The sequence below is a fragment of the Onychostoma macrolepis genome, chromosome 11 (genome assembly GCF_012432095.1).
Source record: "Onychostoma macrolepis isolate SWU-2019 chromosome 11, ASM1243209v1, whole genome shotgun sequence".
NCBI lineage: Eukaryota > Metazoa > Chordata > Actinopteri > Cypriniformes > Cyprinidae > Onychostoma > Onychostoma macrolepis.
Window position 1 is genome coordinate 2,439,336 of NC_081165.1, and position 23,156 is coordinate 2,462,491.

At 37.0% G+C, this 23,156-nt stretch overlaps 1 protein-coding gene across 3 annotated transcripts in view; it reads right to left on the minus strand.

The window, feature by feature from the left end:
- Window positions 1-2,775: 2,775 nt before the first annotated feature.
- Window positions 2,776-23,156, minus strand: part of LOC131549717 (zinc finger protein 888-like) — a 37,390-nt gene continuing 17,009 nt past the window's right edge. Inside the window, exon 4 of one of the 3 annotated variants that reach the window (XM_058792115.1) lies at window positions 2,776-3,670. In XM_058792115.1, coding sequence (XP_058648098.1) covers window positions 3,620-3,670 — 51 coding nt within the window. In that variant the 3' untranslated portion in view covers window positions 2,776-3,619. Of the gene's footprint in view, window positions 3,671-17,550; window positions 17,572-18,479; window positions 20,118-23,156 lie in introns of those variants that run through there. The other 2 variants (XM_058792116.1, XM_058792114.1) reach the window with 2 other exon arrangements.

Here is a 23,156-nt window from a genome sequence, read left to right on the forward strand (position 1 = left end):
CCTTCAAAGTTTTAAAACAAATTACAACTGTTCACAATGATGCAATTCATTTAAAACCTGTGGATATGTTTTTTCTTCCCTTTTTGTATACAAATGACTGCAAACTGGCTTTAAATGTTAGCTGACATTCAACAAGTAGCCTACAGTTTTATGATTAGATAACATAACCATAACTATCTATGGAATCAGATTTGTGCCAATTAAAATTAATGTAATTTTTCAAGAAACTTATGAAAATATAAATTGAAACTGAATAAAATGTCTTTGAAACTAAAAAGAAAGAAAACATTACAGGGAAAATCTTTGACTTCATATTTAATATACTGCAGGTTTTGCAACTGTTTTCTCCTCTTTCATTCACTGATCTGTACTTACAAATGCTCTTCCAGAGTTTTCATTTAAGTTTCTGAAGTTTTCGTTTACGATTCTGAAGTTTTCGTTAGCCATTCTGGCACAAACTCTTGTGGGGGCGGGGCTAGCAGCGGTGTGTTCTCATTGGCTACTGAGTTTTTGATTGACAGCTTCATGACCTGGAAGTGAAGGCGTCAGTGTTGTTGCTTCAGTGTGGATGTGAGCGTCTGTTAGCGCTTCCTATTTCATTTTAATTATATAAAGTTTGGAGTTTTGTTTTTGAATTCAATCTGTTGCTACTACTCTGTCAACATAAGCTTTTAGGAGCACGAGAAATCAAACGCGAGAGAAAAAGAAGGTCATAGGTTTAATTACAGTGTATAATACTGGAACTATTGTATAATGTCCAATGTTCTCTTATGATATTTAAGTTGGCTTGAAAAAGATCTTACTGATCTACTATATAAACTTATTATTATTATTCTTCTGAGCCAAAATTTAAACTGTATCTCCTCCTAGAGCTTTCAAGCTAGAACCACCAAACTCACTCGGGTTGCTATATCTCTTCAGACTGATCCCATTGAAAAATCCCATAGACTTTCATTGACGGAATGTTCAAATGAGCCAAGACCTTGCAAGCTCCAACTGACAAACATTCAAATGTAAACACACTGAAGCCCTTTAGACTCAATCAAGCTTCCCTTCTATATACTATTTCTCAGCCTTTCAAACTCATATAAACTTCCAATCTATCTAATACTATTTCTAATCTGTCTAAATCATGCTAGCAACATGCTAATCATGCTTGAAACAATGCTAACATCATGCTAGTAACTTGCGAATCATGCTAACAACATGCTAGTAACTTGCTAATCATGCTTGAAACATGCTAACATCATGTTAGCAACTTGCTAATCATGCTATCAACATGCTAGTAACATGGTAAACATGCTAGAATCATGTTAGCAACTTGCTAATCATGCTAACAACATGTTAGTAACATGTTAATCATGCTAAGAACATGCTAGCATCATGCTAGAGACCTGCTGTAACTTTCTGATCATGCTAAGGACATTCTAGTAATATGCTAATCATGCTAGAATAATGTTAGTAACATGCTAATCATGTTAAAGACATGCTGGTAACTTGCTAATCATGCTAACAACAAGCTAGTAACAAGTTAGCAACGAGCCCGAGTACCATTGCAACCACCTAGCAAACCACCCCAAGTGCCATAGCAACCGCATAGCAACACCTTAGCAACAACCCAGGGTACCTTAGCAACCGCCTAGCAACACCTTAGCAACCACCCCGGGTACCCTAGAAACCACATAGCAACACCCTAGCAACCGCCTAGCAACACCCTAGAAACCACCCCAAGTACCTTAGCAACCGCATAGCAACGCCTTAACAACCACCCCAAGTGCCATAGCAACCGCATAGCAACACCCTAGCAACCACCCCGGGTACCTTAGCAACCACATAGCAACACCCTAGCAACCACCCCAAGTACCCTAGCAACCGCATAGCAACACCTTAGCAACAACCCAGGGTACCTTAGCAACCGCTTAGCAACACCCTAGAAACCACCCCGGTTACCCTAGCAACTGCCTAGCAACACCCTAGTAACCACCCCAAGTACCTTAGCAACCGCATAGCAACGCCTTAACAACCACCCCAAGTACCCTAGCAACCGCATAGCAACACCCTAGCAACTACCACAGGTACCCCAGCAATCTGTTCTTCTGATAGGCTGTATTGCCTTTAAAACATTCAAACTTTAAAACTATTTCACGTATTTCAAACTACTTCAAACTGAAAACCTTCAAACTTCAAGCTTTTAAAACTTTTACAAACTTTCTGGCTAGGCTTTTTCTAGCCAACTTAAAGTTTGTATCCAAACTTTACTATCTAATTGTTTATTGCTCTTGATTCTTTTGCATTGTAGGGTCTAATTAGGTTGAGCTGTTACATTTGAAACTAATACTATCCTGTGATATTCAGACGTCAAGAAAATCTCACTCCAACCAGGCGATCAAGCTTGTTTTATTACATATCCCACACAAAGAAAGTTCTTGCTGCCAATTGTTTTTATCATGCTGTTAATTTTGTTTAGTTATTTTATTTAGTTAACATCATCTAACATTTAAAATTGGAAATAAATTTTTAACAATCATCAACTCTTTCAAGTGTCACTTTTATAAACCAGTTGAATGAATGTGAATGTAAATGAAAATATGAATTAATTCAAATAAATGTAAATTCTTTATTGTCACTATAGCATATACACAAGTATCAAAGTGAAAGTCTTTGGTGCAATTATGTTGTGACAGGAAAGACCAGAATCCACAAAACACTAACTGCAAAGTATACATAATGCACAGTATTATTATTATAATTTACATTACTACACAAAATGCACAAGAACATAATATACAGAATATGTTTAAAATTCATTATATGTTTTAAACACTGCAATGATCCTTTCAACAGTTCCTGTTACAGTATAAGTTACAAAACAGGGAATGAGTATGGTATGTAATGGAGTGCAATATCAGTCTTTACAGGGATTTTTCATTCCAAAAAATGAAAATGCTCTCATTTACTCACCTTCATGCCATTCCAGATGTATATGACTTTCTTTCTTGACGCAAAGATTTTTAAGAAAATAATCCATCTCTGAGAATCCACATAACACAAGTGAATTGTAACCCATGCACATATGACAGTTGATCGGAAGTGATTGTTAATAGTCAAAAGTTTATATTATTAGTGTTTTTCTTATCCGTTGTTTCACTTCAAAAGATACTGATTTAACCATCTGACCTAACTAAGGTCAGATGGATTACTGTCACGGTCGCTGTGTGTGGTTTTAAAAGCATCTTTAGGACTCGCAGAGATGAAATATTTGCCTAAAAATCTAAATTTGTGTTTACCTGTCCAGTAGAAAGAAAGTACAGTAATATGCATTTGGGACAGCATGAGGGTGAGTAAAAGATGAGAGAATTTTTATTTTTGGGTGAACTATCCCCTTAACAATCATATGCTGTTGGTATGCCAATTCAAGATCAGCATAGACTAATAAGAATAAAGTGCAACCTCTTGTGTATTTGTGAACAGTGTTTGTTTTATCTAGAGCTCCAAAGAAATACAATTTTTTGCATAATATCAGGTGTCTGAAGATCAAGATCCCAGTCATTCAAAGGTGATGTGTCTGAACAAAATAAGATTCTTGTCTGATGAGGGCAATGGATCTCTGGTACTATCACTACATCCTCTGGGTCAGCATCAGAAGCTTATGGAAAAGTTGCTCCGCTCCCTGGAAATTGAGAAAGGATATATACAACAATACAAACTGCTTTGAACTCCCATGACACATTTCAAACTTAAAATATTTCAAACAAATAAATATATATTAGCATTAACTTTACCTAAATTCCTCAAAATTACGTACCATTAATCTTCTGTAATACCGTTGTGTAAGCATTAGATGGCTGTATAGGCCTATATAATCTTGACTGTGTAGCCTATACCCTAGTTGCTGGAAACTGTTTTCAGTCATTATTATTTGAATGTATTAGGTTTTGCATTTGGATATACATTTAGGCATTATTTTTTGTCAAAGTTTGTTTGTTTTGTCCCAATTTCAGTTGTTCCAATTTATAATTTACGAATATTCGGGATTCATATTTAAATAGCAATCTTTTTGTAGTTTAGTATTCAGACTCAAGACCATATTGTGATTTTATTAAGTGTAGAGCTGTACTTTTAATTAATCCATCCAAAATTTGCCAAGCTTTGTGACATCCCGCATTACACAGTAAATTCCATTTTGACTGGATTCCACCCTAAATTTAATTTGCAGATAATTCACAGACTCGAGTCCATATCGCAATTTGATTAAATGTACAGTTCTACTTTTAATTAATTATTAATCCATCATTTGAAACAGCATCAGAGCGGTGGTCTGATCTCTTTCTTTTCCATTCTCTGCTCTCTGACCTGTCAGAAGTTTTTCTTTTTCTTTTTAAACACTGTCTCGTCTCAATCTGACCACCTGAGCTTTGGTCAGAAGGTGCTCTGGATCTTTCAGTTCTGACGTCACTGTTGTCTTTGTGAGAAGGTTCAGGTTGTTCATTATCTCTGGATGTTTCTCCAAGCGATCCTGCAGAAGGGAAGCCTGACCTCAGAGAATCACATGAAAAACAGAATTAGACCAGTGGTCTGATCTCCTCCTTTTCCATTCTCTGCTCTCTGACCTGTCAGAAGTCTTTATTTTTCTATTAACGCCCTGTCGTATCTCAACCTGACAGTCTGAGAATTTGGTCAGCAGACGTTCTGGATCCTCCAGCTCTTGCCTTAATGAAGCGTTAGCGTTAGTTCTGGCAGGTCACGTGAGTCAAGCTTGCATCAGCTGATTCTCAGCTGATCATATCTACCTATAGGAATACAACACCTATCGCGGCATTCCTATATAAGCTCTATTCCGTATCAATCAGCAGCTTTTTTCGCTTGCTCAGGAGCAAATCAGACGGCGAATTCCATCTCTATGGGAAAGCTTTCAATCAGGAATTTTCAGGGGTTCGTTTCCCACGGAGTTCTCACCAGATTCAACAAGTTTGTGAACTTGAACGCGAATTCGCCGCGACTGATATAAGCTGATAGACTCGGAAGTGACCTGAGCAAGCACTGTTTCTCATAACGATATATCATTGACATAGACTCTTTGCCTGCAATGCCCGCAATTCATCGCTGAAATTGTGCTAATGTGACTGCATCAACAACACACTCACACGAGATCTGCTTTCCCCGCTGGAAGAAGCAACGATATCAAGGCGGGTTAAAGCATCCACGGTAAAACACCCCGGTCAAGCCAGCCGCAGTTCAGAAAAACACGGTCAAACCAGCCGCGATTGGAATTATGTGCGCGCGTGTATTACTATGATTACGGTAATTGCAGGACTAACACAGAGGGAACGCGTTTTCCATTCTAGACACCCAGAATTGAGATATATAATTGCATTTTTCGGGATTTTTTTGTTTGTTTTTTGTACATCTGCTTTAATATTCGTGTTTTTATTGGTCTGTTTGACGTTTCTGTTTTAAGCCTACTATATTCTTCTACCTTTCAAATCATTGCAGGATTCGTGGAAAAGGAGATATGGGACATTAATCGATTCGGAGGGGTATTAAGATCCCGTTTCTAATAAGTGGAAGATATGAACGGTCAGTTCTTATAGAGGACATCCCACACTATACGCACACCTGATATGAAACCATTTTACTGCAGCTTTTTCAAGATATGGTACATTATTACATTTTAGAGAGCTATAAAGACCCCATTTCTAATAAGTAGAAGAAATGATTGGTCAGTTCTTATATGGGACGTCCCATACTATATGCACACCTCATATGAAACCATTTTACTGCAGCTTTTTCAAGATATGGTACATTATTATATTTTAGAGAGCTATAAAGACCCCATTTCTAATAAGTAGAAGAAATGAATGGTCCATTCTTATAGGGGACGTCCCATACTATGTGCACACCTGATATGAAACCATTTTACTGCAGCGTTTTCAAGATATGGGACATTATTCAATTTAGAGGGGTATAAAGACCCCATTTCTAATAAGTAGAAGAAATGAATGGCCAGTTCTTATATGGGACGTCCCATACTATATGCACGCCTCACATGAAACCATTTTACTGCAACTTTTTCAAGATATGGGACATTATTACATTTTATAGGGCTATAAAGAACCCTTTTCTAATAAGTAGAAGAAATGAATGGTCCATTCTTATAGGGGACGTCCCACACTATATGCACACCTGATATGAAACCATCTTACTGCAGCATTTTCAAGATAAGGTACATTATTACATTTTAGAGAGCTATAAAGACCCCATTTCTAATAAGTAGAAGAAATGAATGGTCCATTCTTATAGGGGACGTCCCATACTATATGCACAACTGATATGAAACCATTTTACTGCAGCTTTTTCAAGATATGGGACAATATTCGATTTAGAGGGGTATACTTTTTACTGCAGCGTTTTACTGCAGAGTAATGTGCTGTTGTTTCATTTCAGAGTTCCGAAAACACCCCATTTCTAATAAGAGGAAATGGATGGTCAATTCGTATACGGGTCATCCCATATTTTATGCACACCTCATTTGAAAACAGCTTGCTGCAGAATTTTAGAGATATAATATTATTACATCACTAATCACATATGATCACTAATCAGCCAAAACCAACTGATCATGTTTTTTTCTGGCTTTTTTTTTTTTTTGTCATAATAAGAGTGTTTTGTAAACACAGATTTATAACAGCCAACAAAAAACTAATGTTATAAATTTAAGGGTCAAGAGCCCAACTAAAGCAAACACTGACCACAGTGATGGTGATGGTGACGTTTTGTGAAATGAAGCTAACATCTAAACCTCTTTTAATTCTCATTAAGCACTTGTTTCTGAGCAGTGTTAATCCCTGAAGGTCCTCCAAATAACATCGCCCAACCCTTTAAAGAACTCCACATCATGAGCATCTCGGGAAACATTGTGGGAACGTCATTGACGGGACGTCCTGAGAACTTTACCTTTCTAGCAGGGTAGATGTTGTTCATTCTAACAGTGCTTGTGAACTACTTTTTGTATTATTAATGTTCAGTATTCAAATCACATGTGAAAATTGACTTGGTGTAAATGTAGCAGTCAAGTTTTAATAAATATGTATATATATATATATATATATATATATATATATATATTTGTATTGCATTCATTTTAACTAGTTAAGAATAGCATATCTATGACACAAATCATGTGATTTATGACACATTAGTGTGTTAAATTTTAACACACTGCCTGTGTTAAGAAAAATAACACACTGGTTGTGTTAAAATTTAATTAACACAAAATGTGTTGTCCTTACCTAAACACACAGGTGTGTTAAGTTTCAACACAGGTTGTGTTGTTTTTAACACATCCCTTTTTTAACACACTAATGTGTCATAAATAACACAATTTGTGTCATAGATGTGCTATTCTTAAAGGTGCACTACTTAAATATTTGAAGAATATCAACTTGTGTTAAGAAGAATAACACACTGGTTGAGTTAAAATTAACACACAATGTGTTGTCCTTAACTTGACACACAGGTGTGTTCAAATATAACAGGTTGTATTGTTTTTAACACATCTGTTTTGTGTAATCACAGTAGAAAAGCAGTTGATTCTTATAAGTAATTTCCCATATTCTATACATACAGGTGCTGGTCATATAATTAGAATATCATCAAAAAGTTGATTTATTTCACTAATTCCATTCAAAAAGTGAAACTTTTATATTATATTCATTCATTACACACAGACTGATATATTTCAAATGTTTATTTCTTTTAATTTTGATGATTAGAGCTTACAGCTCATGAAAGTCAAAAATCAGTATCTCAAAATATTAGAATATTTTAATTTGAGTTTGAATAAATGACCATACCTACAGTATAAATTCTGGGTATCTCTTGTTCTTTGAAACCACAATAAGGGGGAAGACTGCTGACTTGGCAATGATCCAGAAGACGAACATTGACACCCTCCACAAAGAGGGTAAGTCACAGAAGGTCATTACTGAAAGGTGTGGCTGTTTACAGAGTGCTGTATCAAAGCATATTAAATGCAAAGTTGACTGGAAGGAAGAATTTGGGTAGGAAAAGGTGCACAAGCAACAGGGATGACTGCAAGCTTGAGAATACAGTCAAGCAAAGCCGATTCAAACACTTGTGAGAGCTTCACAAGGAGAGAACTGAAGCTGGAGTCAGTGCATCAAGAGTCACCACGCTCAGACGTCTTCAGGAAAAGGGCTACCAAGCCACTTCTGAACCAGAGACAACGTCAGAAGCATCTTACCTGGGCTGTGGAGAAAAAGAACTGGACTGTTGCTCAGTGGTCCAAAGTCCTCTTTTCAGATGAAAGTAAATTTTACATTTCATTTGGAAATCAAGGTCCCAGAGTCTGGAGGAAGAGTGGAGAGGCACAGAATCCATGTTGCTTGAAGTCCAGTGTGAAGTTTCCACAGTCAGTGATGATTTGGGCTGCCATGTCATCTGCTGGTGTTGGTCCACTGTGTTTTCTGATGTCCACAGTCAACGCAGCCATCTACCAGGAAATTTTAGAGCACTTCATGCTTCCTTCTGTTGACAAGCTTTATGGAGATGCTGATTTCATTTTCCAGCAGGACTTGGCACCTGCTCACACTGCCAAAGGTACCAAAAGCTGGTTCAATGACCATAGTGTTACTGTGCTTGATTGGCCAGCAAACTCGCCTGACCTGAACCCCATAGAGAATCTATGGGGTATTGTCAAGAGGAAGATGAGAGACACCAGACCCAACAATGCAGATGAGCTGAAGGCCACTATCAGAGCAACCTGGGCTCTCATAACACCTGAGCAGTGCCACAGACTGATCAACTCCATGCCACGCCGCATTGCTGCAGTAATTCAGGCAAAAGGAGCCCCAACTAAGTATTGAGTGCTGTACATGCTCATACTTTTCATTTTCATACTTTTCAGTTGGCCAAGATTTCTAAAAATCCTTTCTTTGTATTGGTCTTAAGTAATATTCTAATATTTTGAGATACTGATTTTTGACTTTCATGAGCTGTAAGCTCTAATCATCAAAATGAAAAGAAATAAACATTTGAAATATATCAGTCTGTGTGTAATGAATAAATATAATATACAAGTTTCACCTTTTGAATGGAATTAGTGAAATAAATCAACTTTTTGATGATATTCTAATTATATGACCAGCACCTGTACATCAGAGGAAAACATTTTACTGTATCATTTTTAAAGAGCATGCTTTTTTTTCAATTATAGAATTATAAAACTGTACATTTATGCTTTCTAATAAGTAAAAAAAAAAAAAAAAAATCAACAACCAATTCTTATAAGGGACCTTCCATAATATCTGCACCCTTTATGGGACATTATTTTATGGGACAAACATTTTACTGTAGCAATTTGGAGTTCAAAGTCAAAGAAATGTTTTTTTTCCAGTATTGAAAACTAGAAATATTATTTCAAATAAGTAGAAAAAGGCTAATTCTTCCAAAGTGCCTCCTACTATTTCAGCACACCTAATGAGAAGTACTGTGGCAGTTTGAAGTTGCATACATTCAAATACATTCATTTCTCCAATTTTGAAGCTTATAGACACATCAATTTAAATATGTAGATAAAAATAATGACCTTTGCATGCAAGGCACCTCCTACTCTATCAGCACAGCTAAAATGAAGTCACACACTGTCAGAACTGTCACACTATACACACTGTCGGAACACCTAATATGGAGTCTTTGCTCTGTAGCAGTTTGGAGCATGGATGGATCATAGAGTATGCCCAGTCTTGCTTCTGGAGATCTCACTAAAAGTTCAGCTCTAAACCTAATCGAATTATGAGTCAGGAACATTAGATAGTTACAGGCAGGTTTGTTGGAGCAGGACTGACACTGAACTCTGCAGGAAGGTATCTACTGAAACAGGATTGGGTACCCCTCATGTATTATGTGCCTTTTAAAAAATAGACAGTGGTTCTACTTATTTGTTTAAATAGCAATTTGTTGTATTTGTTGTATTCAGATGCATGCTATGTCCAGTACACATAGCCTTCTAAATCGAATGATGTGCCATATCTCGAAAACGTTGCAGTAAAATGGTTTCATATGAGGCATGCATATAGTATGGGATGACCCGTATAAGAACTGACCATTAATTTCTTCTACTTATTAGAAATGGGGTGTTTATAGCCCTCTAAAGTGTATTAATGTCCCATATCTCAAAAATGGTGCAGTAAAATGGTTTCATATGAGGCGTGCATTTAAAGTGTGTTCTGTTTAAGGACTGACCATTCATTTAATCTACTTATTAAAAATTAGGTCTTCATATCCCTCTAAAGAGTAATAATGTCCCATTTCTTGAAAACGCTGCAGTAAAATGGTTTCTTATGAGGTGTGCATTTAGTATGGGATGTCTTCTATAAGAACTGACCATTAATTTCTTCTACTTATTAGAAATGGGGTCTTTATACCCCTCTAAATCGAATAATGTCCCATATCTTGAAAACTCTGCAGTAAAATGGTTTCATATGAGGCATGCATATAGTATGGAACGCCCCATATAAGAACTGACCATTAATTTTGTGTACTTATTAGAAATGGGGTCTTTATGCCTCTAAATTGAATAATGTCCCATATCTTGAAAACGCTGCAGTAAAATGGTTTCATATCAGGTGTGCATATAGTATGGGATGTCCCCTATAAGAATGGACTATTCAGTTCTTCTACTTATTAGAACTGGGGTCTTTAAAGCCCTCTAAAATGCAATAGTTTCATATCAGGTGTGCATATAGTGTGGGATGTCCCCTATAAGAACTGACCGTTCATTTCTTCTACTTATTAGAAACGGGGTCTTAATACCCCCCTAATTCGAATAATGTCCCATATATCAAAAACGCTGCAGTAAAATGGTTTCATATCAGGTGTGCATATAGTGTGGGATGTCCCCTATAAGAACTGACCATTCATTTCTTCTGCTTATTAGAAACGGGGTCTTAATACCCCTCCAAATCGATTAATGTCCCATATCTCCTTTTCTACGAATCTTGCAATGATTTGAAAGGTAGAAGAATATAGTAGGCTTAAAACAGAAACGCCAAACAGACCAATAAAAACACGAATATGAAAGCAGATGTACAAAAAAACAAAAAAATCCCCAAAAAGTCATTATATATCTCAATTCTGGGTGTCTAGAATGAAAAGCGCTCTGAAAGCAGTTCCTTCTGTGTTAGTCCTGCAATTACCGTAATCATAGTAATACGCGCGCATATAATTCCAATCGCGGCTGGCTTGACCGTGTTTTTCTGAACTGCGGCTGGCTTGACCGCGGTGTAAAACCTGAACATTTAACCCTTTATTCATCTCTGAATGTCTTCACGAAGCTAAGCTAAGTTCTTATTTCGTTCTCATTGCCTTATGCTATGTTGGCAATTATGCTATCGTCAAATAATGCTTGTTAAGGCAGTTGTTCAGTAACATATTTGTTTGCTAGGCATGCTGTTGCTTTAGGCTCATTGGTTGTATTTTGTCACGCTGGTAACATTTACCCAGTAAACCTACCACAGCGAGGCTTGTTTTTAATGTTGTTTAAGGCTGTCTGATATGAAACAGGTTTGCTGCTTAAGACTCATCTAGTATTGGGAATTCTGTTTCATTAAACTATCCTATTTTTATTTCTATTTGATATGCTGTTGCTTTAATCAGTGTACCTGTAACGTGCTTGATACTTAACGGGCAGTATGTAGATTTTGCTACCAAAGGTTATTAATGCTAACGATTATCTGGATAAGGGCTACATGCTGTTGCCTAAACGTCGGGTATTGACCATATGCTGTACTGCATTAAAGGGGCATGCTGCTCTACTCAGCTGCTGATTAAAGAAGAGCACCCCTTCGCTGCTTCTCTTCTTCTTAAAGGGCATGCTGTTAGAAGTCTACGCTATTTCAGAAGGTCTTTGCTTTAAAGCTGTTAGGGTATTGGGATTTTGCTTGCTTTTAGGGCTTATCTAGTGCTCAGTATCATGTTTGCTGCTAGACCTGCTTGTTTCTTTAAGCTATTGGTTGTACTGCAAGTACTGGTACTTGGTAAATTTGCAACAGCAAGAAGCTAATATTTAACCTGTTGTTTAGGCCATCTGATTGTTCTCGAAATATGCGTTCTGCTTATGGCTCATCTAGTTATTGGGACTGCTATTTCCTTAAGTTCTCTGACTACTGTAACATGCTGTGATTAAGCAAGCAACATGCAAAGCTATCGAGTGCATTGGTAAGGATTTCTGTCTTCACTCACGTGGGTTGTCAAATTGAAGAAACGTAACATAACGAGCACAATGTCAATGGGAGATGACAACCTGTAAACTGATGAGTTGATTTGAGTTATTATATGTTGTTTCTATAGAGTTTTTAAATGGATGCTGAAGCTTTTAGGCCAGGTAGAATATGCGATCTCTCTGAACCGTTCATTGCTTGCTTCTATGGCTGCAGTATGTGTGTTTGCTGCAAATTAGGCTCGTTAAGCCCTAATTTGTCAGGACTTGTCTTTCTGATATTCCTTGCTGAATCAGACTTAAATGCACTTAAATATCATTAAGTACATTAATGATATCTGCTTTGTTCTGTTCTGTTTACCCTAGGGGGGTTATTATTGTTGCTCTCCCTGCTCATTCATGACAGGGCATGAATGGATGCCCATGGATGGGCAGGGAGTTTTTGCACAGAACAGAACCATACCGCCAAACCAAAACTTTATGCTAAGTATCTATCATTTGACGATAGTGGTCCTGACAGAACTACTGTTGACCAGATTTGAAGGTCCAGGCTGTTCATCATCTGTGCTGGATTCACTCACAGATGTCTCAGGTGGGGTATTAATATACGCTGGATACAATCCAACTTGCACACTCTCACCTGATGCATCTAATCTGATGGAACAGTAATCTGCATGCCAGTCCATCATGGAGAACAATCGATTGTAGCGAGTCAGTGGCTCCTGAGAAATATATGCGAGAGCACTTCGAACCAAGTTTAAAACAAGTCGTGCGTCTTCAGCATTGTAGCGACTTGTTATGCATATTGGCAGAGGATTTATCCTCCGCTCATCCTCGACTCTAATTGTTGTGTTAATCACATATTGTGGCCGAAGTTCCACCAAAAGTATCTCATCCATATCATTGAACTGATTGCCACCTGCAGGGACTTCATCATCAGAAAGGTCACCTTCGGCCATTTCAACTATATATTAATGTACTGAACTACAAACAGCTATTTTATCAGTTACTGCTATTATGATTATTTGATTGCTTCTAATGTCCTCATTTGTAAGTCGCTTTGGATAAAAGTGTCTGCTAAATGACTAAATGTAAATTATGAGCCTCTGAGGTGCCCCTCCTTTAGCTTCTGCTTTGAATCCTGGCTGTGATGTCATCAGTGCTCATTTGCATAATACCCATTTGAAAAACAACAGCTGTGAATGTTCTAAGATACATTAATGGGCTCTATGCACAAACGCTGCTTATGTGTTTCCGGTGGAATCTCAGCCAGTGACTTTACCTCCGCATAGCGCTATAAGGAAGTGTACTAGCGGCAGAACTCTTTCTTGATGTATTGTAAACAACAAATAATTAGTATTTTCTTAAGTATTGTTATAAACATAAAATATAACATCTCACTTGTTATTGCTTCCTGAAATTTTAAATATTAACAGCCCAAGACAGTAGTTTCCCCAAATATTGTTGTGTCCCATAATGCTATGGAGCTAATTACTCACCTTATTCCAGAATATCCGTTTCAGCACAATGCCCTTAATACAAGCAAAGGATTGAAGCCTAAACACTAGAGACATACTTTTTTATTCCATTTATATATATATATATATAATCTCTGTGTGTATGTGTTACGATGTAAGGAGGTCATATTCAGAAACCACTGAAACCGAAACTAAATCACGTTGAAACAGGAAGTGAAGTAAACAGAAGAGAATGACAAAATACAGGTGCTGGTCATATAATTAGAATATCATCAAAACGTTGATTTATTTCACTAATTCCATTCAAAAAGTGAAACTTGTATATTATGTTCATTCATTACACACAGACTGATATATTTCAAATGTTTATTTCTTTTAATTTTGATGATTAGAGCTTACAGCTCATGAAAGTCAAAAATCAGTATCTCAGAATATTAGAATATTTACATTTGAGTTTCAATAAATTACCATCCCTACAGTATAAATTCTGGGTATCTCTTGTTCTTTGAAACCATAATAATGGAGAAGACTGCTGACTTGACAATGGTCCAGAAGACGAACATTGATGCCCTCCACAAAGAGGGTAAGTCACAGAGGGTCATTACTGAAAGGTGTGGCTGTTTACAGAGTGCTGTGTCAAAGCATATTAAATGCAAAGTTGACTGGAAGGAATAATTTGGGTAGGAAAAGGTGCACAAGCAACAGGGATGACTGCAAGCTTGAGAATACAGTCAAGCAAAGCTGATTCAAACACTTGTGAGAGCTTCACAAGGAGAGAACTGAAGCTGGAGTCAGTGCATCAAGAGTCACCACGCTCAGACGTCTTCAGGAAAAGGGCTACCAAGTCACTTCTGAAGCAGAGACAACGTCAGAAGCTTCTTACCTGGGCTGTGGAGAAAAAGAACTGGACTGTTGCTCAGTGGTCCAAAGTCCTCTTTTCAGATGAAAGTAAATTTTGCATTTCATTTGGAAATCAAGGTCCCAGAGTCTGGAGGAAGAGTGGAGAGGCACAGAATCCATGTTGCTTGAAGTCCAGTGTGAAGTTTCCACAGTCAGTGATGATTTGGGCTGCCATGTCATCTGCTGGTGTTGGTCCACTGTGTTTTCTGATGTCCACAGTAAACACAGCCATCTACCAGGAAATTTTAGAGCACTTCATGCTTCCTTCTGCTGACAAGCTTTATGGAGATGCTGATTTCATTTTCCAGCAGGACTTGGCACCTGCACACAGTGCCAAAGCAACCAGTATCTGGTTTAAGGACAATGGTATCCCTGTTCTTAATTGGCAAGCAAACTCGCCTGACCTTAACCCCATAGAAAATCTATGGGGTATTGTGAAGAGGAAGATGCGATATGCCAGACCCAACAATGTAGAAGAGCTGAAGGCCACTATCAGAGCAACCTGGGCTCTCATAACACCTGAGCAGTGCCACAGACTGATCACCTTCATGCCACGCCGCATTGCTGCAGTAATTCAGGCAAAAGGAGCCCCAACTAAGTATTGAGTGCTGTACATGCTCATACTTTTCATCTTCATACTTTTTAGTTGGCCAAGATTTCTAAAAATCCTTTCTTTGTATTGGTCTTAAGTAATATTCTAATTTTCTGAGATACTGAATTTGGGATTTTCCTTAGTTGTCAGTTATAATCATCAAAATTAAAAGAAATAAACATTTGAAATATATCAGTCTGTGTGTAATGAATGAATATAATATACAAGTTTCACTTTTTAAATGGAATTAGTGAAATAAATCAACTTTTTGATGATATTCTAATTATATGACCAGCACCTGTAATGGTCCACATAACACAACATAAACCTGACAATAAGATCATTAGTATTGTTAGCCTATATATATATATATATATATATATATATATATATATACAGGGTTTAAAATGGCACATAGACTCCAGGGCTCGACATTAACGCTTCATTAACGCCAGACAAGTAACATGATTAAAACATCACTAACCAAAAATAATTATGTAATCACCAAAACGCAAGTATTATTCTGATTTTATTACATTTAGAGTAAGTGGCGAATAGTGGATATAGCTGTATATAATGCTATTGACAGTATAAGGTTGCGCTCGAGGAGAAATCAAAACGCGCAACACTAAGAAACTCAGTATACTGAGGTAAAAATTCAAAATGGAAAGTTTTTATATTTAAAATACAGTTAGTTAGGCAACATCACTCAACGTTTTCACAATTACGACTGTTTAATAGTTCTATAAACAGTTCAATGAGAAAATACAATAATATTAGGTCACTTACATTTTACCACAGCGCATCTCAAAGCAACCATCCGATTCATTGCTGAATGATTCAGTGTTTTGAACGAATCGGTTGAGTCAAAGTTTAATTAGCTCATGCATAAACATCTGATGAATCTGCCGTTTGAACGAATCGTTTGAATGAACGACTCAATGACTCACTCATTAAACTCTCACTACTGGCACCTACTGGCATTTTAATTTAGTTGAAAAGTATAATTTTCACCATCATTTCTTGTTTGTATATAACATTTTTGTTTTTAAAGAATCTCATAGTTTAATGTAGTTGTATTTTTCAGTGTAAATAATTTAATTTGACAACGTATAGATAATAACAATCACATTATTATAATTGAATTCATAGATTAAATGTAAGAATTTGAAATTAAAGTTAATGAGATTAATGAGAAAATGCCCTCTATAAAAGGTAAAAATAAAAATAAAAATTGCCCTTATAGAAAAGCTTATAGAAAACCGATGAGAATATTGCATTAGAATAAATCATATTTGCAAAAAAACAAAACACACATAATACATATTTCCATTGTCCTCATTTGTAAGTCACTTTGGATAAAAGTGTCTGCTAAATTGTTAAAGTACTAAATGTGTATGTGTGTATATATATATTTGCTCGATGCCCCCCATTCCTCTGCGGTTATGCTCCTCAATAGCGCGCTATTGCGGTTATCGCGACAGCCCATATTGAATTATTGTCCAGCCCAACGCTCATCAAATTATTGGTATTTGCTCCATTTTTAATGCCCAAAAAAGGCATGTCTTAAAGCAGGCGGTAATTTGCGCTGCTCTTGGTAGACTGTATGGAAGTTTTTGTAAATTGCACTGGTCATTATGGAAATCTGGCTGCGTCTGTTCTTTAATGTGTGCATTGTCAGTAAATCACACGCAGAATTTTCCCTCCCATCAGTGCTTTTATGGAATGCTAATTTGGCCTGTTTAGTAAATCTGGCCAGAGGGCTCTTGAGTGATACCCCAGTAATTACTGAAATTGACAGATGTTTTCTTTTCTTTTTTCTTTTTAGTTACTCTGCATTCTTCCTTGATGTGTGGTTGATGGTCTTTGGTCTTGAGAGAGTCTCAGGACAGAAAATGTGTTCTCTAATAAATGTTGTATTAGCTTGTGTTAGGCTGTGACTCATTTGCAATGAATGTGTTTTTGATTTCCTCCGAAAAATAAATTAATGCTTTTTACCTTGAGTGGTAGATGGGTGTTCTTCCCAAGTTTCCAGCTGGTGGTATGCAAGATAGTGATGGGAAGTTCGGATCTTTTTACTGACTCGGACCTTTGAGTCTCGTTCAGCAAAATGAACGAATCTTTTTTCGAGTCATTTCGATCATTTTAGCAAAATATTATTAAGATGTTACGTGCTACTTCCCTAACACATCTACTACTTATGCAAACGTTGATCACACTACAAACAATACAAAACTAATGCTATAAGAAACAGAAAAGATTAATTCATTGTTTACCTGGGTCTTCTATTATTAGCTCACCTTATCTGACAAGTCTTCGGGTTTGAGTCGTTCGTTCATCACGTGACAGCCTCATAGCTAAACCTATGCAGTCAGAGCCGGAAAGAGAATTGATTAGTTCATCTCGAGTCTTTCGTTCTTTTGTCACGTGAAGTGACAGCATTGGACAGATAAATTAGTTAATTTACAAGCTTCCTTACAAACGGGTGCATAGTTGTTATTATTATTATTATTATTATTATTTACTCTTACAGTTACGTGATGCGTTTCTGGTCTCAAATTGTAGCTTTTTAATTACAGTTTATAAATGTGAATTTCTGTCATGATTCTTTTCCATAACACTGAATGTGGTAACAAAGGTAATAAACTAAAGAGTTGGTTATTATTATTATTATGATTAAGTATTTTCCCCTCAGACTGAATAGGTTTAGCTTATGGGGCTGTCACGTGATGAACGAACGACTCAAATCCGAAGATTCGAAACAGGTGAACTAATTCAGTGCAGAACCTATAGGATGTTGCGCATGCGCGACTGAACGAATCACTCTCAGAGATGACTCGTTCTTCCCGAGTCACATTAAAGATTCGTTCAAAAAGAACGAATCGTTCAAGAACGACCCATCACTAATGCAATAAAGAAGCTCTCTCTTAAATGAGCTTAATTGACATTACAATAGGTACTCATTCTACTGATGCAACTGAATTGTGCTCTCTTGCTTTGTATTTTAGCTAAGCTTTACATTCTTGCTTTAAATAAACACATTTTCTATAGTAACCCTAGATGAAATGCTACAGTATTTACCAAAAGTGAGACATTACGTGATGTTCTTTCTTGCTTGGCACTTGAAGGTCTCAGCACAGAAAATGCATTATCTGATGGATTGTACAAAAAATGCTGAATTACCTAGTCACGGTTCGATACGATTTCGGTACAACAGTAAAAAAAAAAAAGAAATCTACTATGCTCAGTTTCTTTTCATTTATTTTGAACAGACAGTTGTGCAAATTACAATTTTTTACATGTTATATAAAATCTGTTTTGTTTTCATTGTGAGTGTACACAAATAAAAGCAGACCTTTATACAGTGATCATTGAGACAAGTGTTTAAAGTTGATTCTGCTGGTATACGGAAACAATTGAAGTGATCGCGCCGGAGCGCGCGCACACACACACACAAACAAACAAAAAAACGCACATCAATTCCAGCATTGCTAGCATTCCATTGTTAACAGAATTGTTTATCCAATGGTTTATTTTCTTAATTATTTAAAAAAAAAAAAAAAGTGTAGGCCTATTTTTTTGTTGTGAATCTCCCAGTTGAGGTACAGGATGTGAAAATTTCAGATAAATGTTCACGTTATATATTTTGGTTGCATTTGTGAGTTTAAATAGTATTTAAATAGGTATATAATATCATAATATCGAAATATCGATCGATATACTCCTGTATCGAATTGAATCATAATTGTATCGTAGAATTTTGAGGTACATTTACATTTACATTTAGTCATTTTGCAGACGCTTTTATCCAAAGCGACTTACAATTGGGGAATACATAAAGCGATTCATCTTGAAGAGGCAATCCGACAAACGAAGTGCTTGTAACTCCAAGTCTCAGGCATTGTTTAAATAAGTACAAGCTAGCAAGGGAAGGAATAAATAAGGAGAAAGAGTTTTTTTTTTTTTATAAGGTGAAGTCAAGTAGTGTCGAAAGAGATGAGTTTTCAGCTGTTGCTTGAAGATTGACAGGGATCCAGCACTCCGAATATGGGTGGGAAGATCATTCCACCAGCCAGGAATGGTGAACGAGAATGTTCTGGAGAGTGATTTTGAGCCTCTTTGTGATGGTACCATGAGGTGTCGCTCACTAGCAGATCTCAGACTTCTGGAGGGGATGTAGATTCTTAATAGTGAGTGCATGTAGGCGGGTGCTGAGCCTGTGGTTGTTCTATAAGCAAGCATCAGTGTCTTGAACTTGATGCGAGCTGCGATTGGTAGTCAATGCAATGATATAAAGAGAGGTGTGACATGGGCTCTTTTGGGTTCCTTGAAGACCAGTCGTGCCGCCGCATTCTGAATCATTTGTAGAGGTTTGACTGTGTTTGATGGAAGTCCAGCCAGAAGAGCATTGCAGTAGTCCAGCCTAGAAATGACAAGGGCCTGGACAAGAAGTTGTGCAACATGCTCCGTCAGAAAGGGCCTGATCTTTCTGATGTTGTGTTGTGTGCAAGATCGAGCAGTCTTTGCAATGTGGTCTTTGAAGGTTAGCTGGTCATCAAAGATTACACCAAGATTTCTGACTGAAGTTGATGGGGTAATTGTTGATGAACCTAACTGGATCGTGATGTCATGCTGTAGAGTTGGCAGGAAAAGACAAGAAGCTCAGTCTTCGCCAGGTTGAGCTGAAGGTGATGTTCTTTCATCCAAGCCGAGATGTCCGTGATGAGAGGGTGGAGAGGAGTATCTGATGATTGACAGTGTCAAACGCGGCAGATGGATCCAGCAGAATGAGGACTGATGATTTGGAATGGGCTTTTGCAATTCGCAGGGCTTCAGTGACCGAAAGAAGCACAGTCTCAGTTGAATGGCCCCTCCTGAAACCTGACTGTTTAGCGTCCAGTTTGTTGTTCTGTGAAAGAAACAATGAGACCTGGTTGAAGACAACACGTTCAAGTGTTTTCGCTATGAATGGAAGGAGAGAGACAGGTCTATAGTTTTCTATAAGAGAAGTGTTTAATGTAGGTTTTTTGAGCAGTGGGGTTACCCGAGCCTGCTTGAACGCAGTGGGGAAGATGCCTGTGAGGAGGGATGTGTTGATGATGTGTGTGAGTGCCGGTAAGAGCGTGGGAGAGATTGCTTGCAGAAGGTGCGAGGGGATTGGGTCAAGAGGACATGTTGTAGGATGGTTGGAGAGGAGAAGTTTGGATACTTCAGCCTCCGTCAGGGGATTAATTGGTATCGGCCAGTGTGGTCCAACCTAGCTATCGGTATCGGCAAAATCCACTATCAGTCGACCTCTAGTAACAGCCCAAATGTCTTATAATAACTGACTGATTAAATTGAACTCTTATTAAAACATTTAACAAGTTTAAGTTTGAAAATGATGATAATTCATATATATATAAAAAAAAAAAAAAAAAAAGTAAATATTAGCATTTTGTTTTTAAGTTTACTATAAAATAATTGTATTTGTATTTAATACTCTTTTTTAATTTAAAATATAGTAGTATTATTAGGGGTGTAAATTGGATGGTTTGTCACAATACGATATAGATTCTCAGACCCAGCGATACAATATTTGCTGATACCTCAATCAAGGATACAATTTTATCTCTGATAGTATCGATCTTGGAAGTGAAGTAGTTCATAAAGTCATTACTGCTATGCTCTTGGGAAATGCCAACACCTGTTGATGCTTTATTTTTCGTTAATTTAGTCACTGTATTGAATAAATACAGAGGGTTATGTTTGTTTTCTTCTAGAAGAGACGAAAAGTAATCAGATCTAGCAGTTTTTAATGCTTTTCTGTAGGATAGGGTACTTTCCCGCCAAGCTAAACGAAATACCTCTAATTTAGTTTTCCTCCAGCTGCGCTCCATTTTCCGGGCTGCTCTCTTTAGGGCGCGAGTGTGCTCATTATACCACGGTGTTGGACTCTTATCCTTAATCTTCCTTAAGCGTAAAGGAGCAACCGCATCTAAAGTGCTAGAAAAGAGAGAGTCCATAGTTCCTGTTACATCATCAAGTTGTTCTGAGCTATTGGATATGCTGAGGAACTGAGATAAGTCAGGAAGATTATTTATAAAGCAGTCTTTTGTGGTAGAGGTAATGGTTCTACCATTTTGTAACAAGGAGTTGGCTTTACAGCTTTAGCTATATGGAATATACAGGAGACTAGATAATGATCTGAGATATCATTGCTCTGCTGCAAAATTTCAATGCCACTGACATCAATTCCATGTGACAGTATTAAATCTAGAGTATGATTTCGACAATGAGTAGGTCCTGACACATGTTGTTTAACACCAATAGAGTTTAGAATGTCTATAAATGCTGATCCCAATTAATCTTTTTCATTATCAACATGGATATTAAAATCATCAACGATTAGGACTTTATCTGCAGTCAGCACTAACTCCGATAGAAGATCAGAAACTTCTTTAATAAAGTCTGGTGCCCTGGTGGCCTGTATACAGTAGCCAGTACAAACATCACAGAGGATTTATCATTAATACTTGTTTCTGTGGATAACGTTATATGAAGCACCATTACTTTGAACGAATTATACTTGAAACCCGACCTCTGAGAGATACTGAAAATATTGCTATAAATTGTAGCAACACCTCCCCCTTTACCTTTTGGACGCGGTTCATGTTTGTGACAGTAATCTTGGGGTGTAGACTCGTTTAAAGTAATGTAATCATCTGGTTTTAGCCAGGTTTCTGTCAGACAAAGCACATCTAGTTTATGGTCAGTGAACATATCATTTACAAAAAGTGCTTTTGAAGAAAGGGATCTAATATTCAATAAGCCAAGCTTTATCATGTGTTTATCTGTATTATATCAGTTTTTTATTTGTTGACCATCAATTAAATTGTTACTATTACTTTGGTTTGGATGTTTTCTGTATTTTCTAGTTCGGGGAACAGACACAGTCTCTATAGTGTGATATCTAGGTGAAAGAGTCTCTATGTGGTGAGAATTAACTGACTTCTGTGACGTGAGGCGGCTAGCAGACGGTAGGTTTAGCCAGTCTGTCTGCTTCCTGACCTGGGCCCCAGTTAGTTAAGTACGAACTCTAAGACTATGTGCCATATTTCTAGAGAGAAGAGCGGCACCACCCCAGGAGGGATGAACATCATCTCTTTTCAACAGGTCAGGTCTGCCCCAAAAATTCTTCCAATTGTCTATAAAGCCTATGTTATTTTCATAGCAAACTATGAAAGTTATTTCAGTTTGCTAATGTTAAACGAAGAAGCTTTAAAATTTAAAAATGTAGCTAACTAGTAGCTAATAGTGAATGTTGAAATGAACACACTCTAACAAGGAACGATAATTCGACAGTTTTCATTAATGCTACTAATGGACTCATTGACTTAAGTTATTGTCACCATTTAATTTCAACAGTCATGCTTAAAGATGGTCATCTTTAAATATCTACACAAGGCCATAGCATTAAAATTACATACATATGGATATTGTATGTGTACTCACACACTTTATTTGCTTGTATTTTTTAACACTTGATAATTATCTAATCACAAAACAAAAAAAAAAAAGTTAGTCACACACTGTGATTACATTACAGAAGCGCAGCGCTGCGTCTAGGAGAACTCAGAGGTATCACACACACACCAGACGCTTTGCGTTCAAATCAAGTGGCGGTCTAAAACAATTTATTTAATCCCCAAACGGACATAAGTTTGCTTCAAGAATGAACAATTGTGGCATTAATGAAAAAAACAGAGCAAGTGGAAAGAGAGAGCGCGATCTAATACAGCTCTCTTTGAAGCATACAGACTTTATTAGAGCCACAGAAAGACAAATATTTTGCTGAAAAATGTACAATACATAATTTATAGCCTAGGGTGAAGTCATTATGTACATTCACAACGATTTGGGACAAATATAATGTAATTTAATAGAAAACTATGTGAATGGCGCTCTG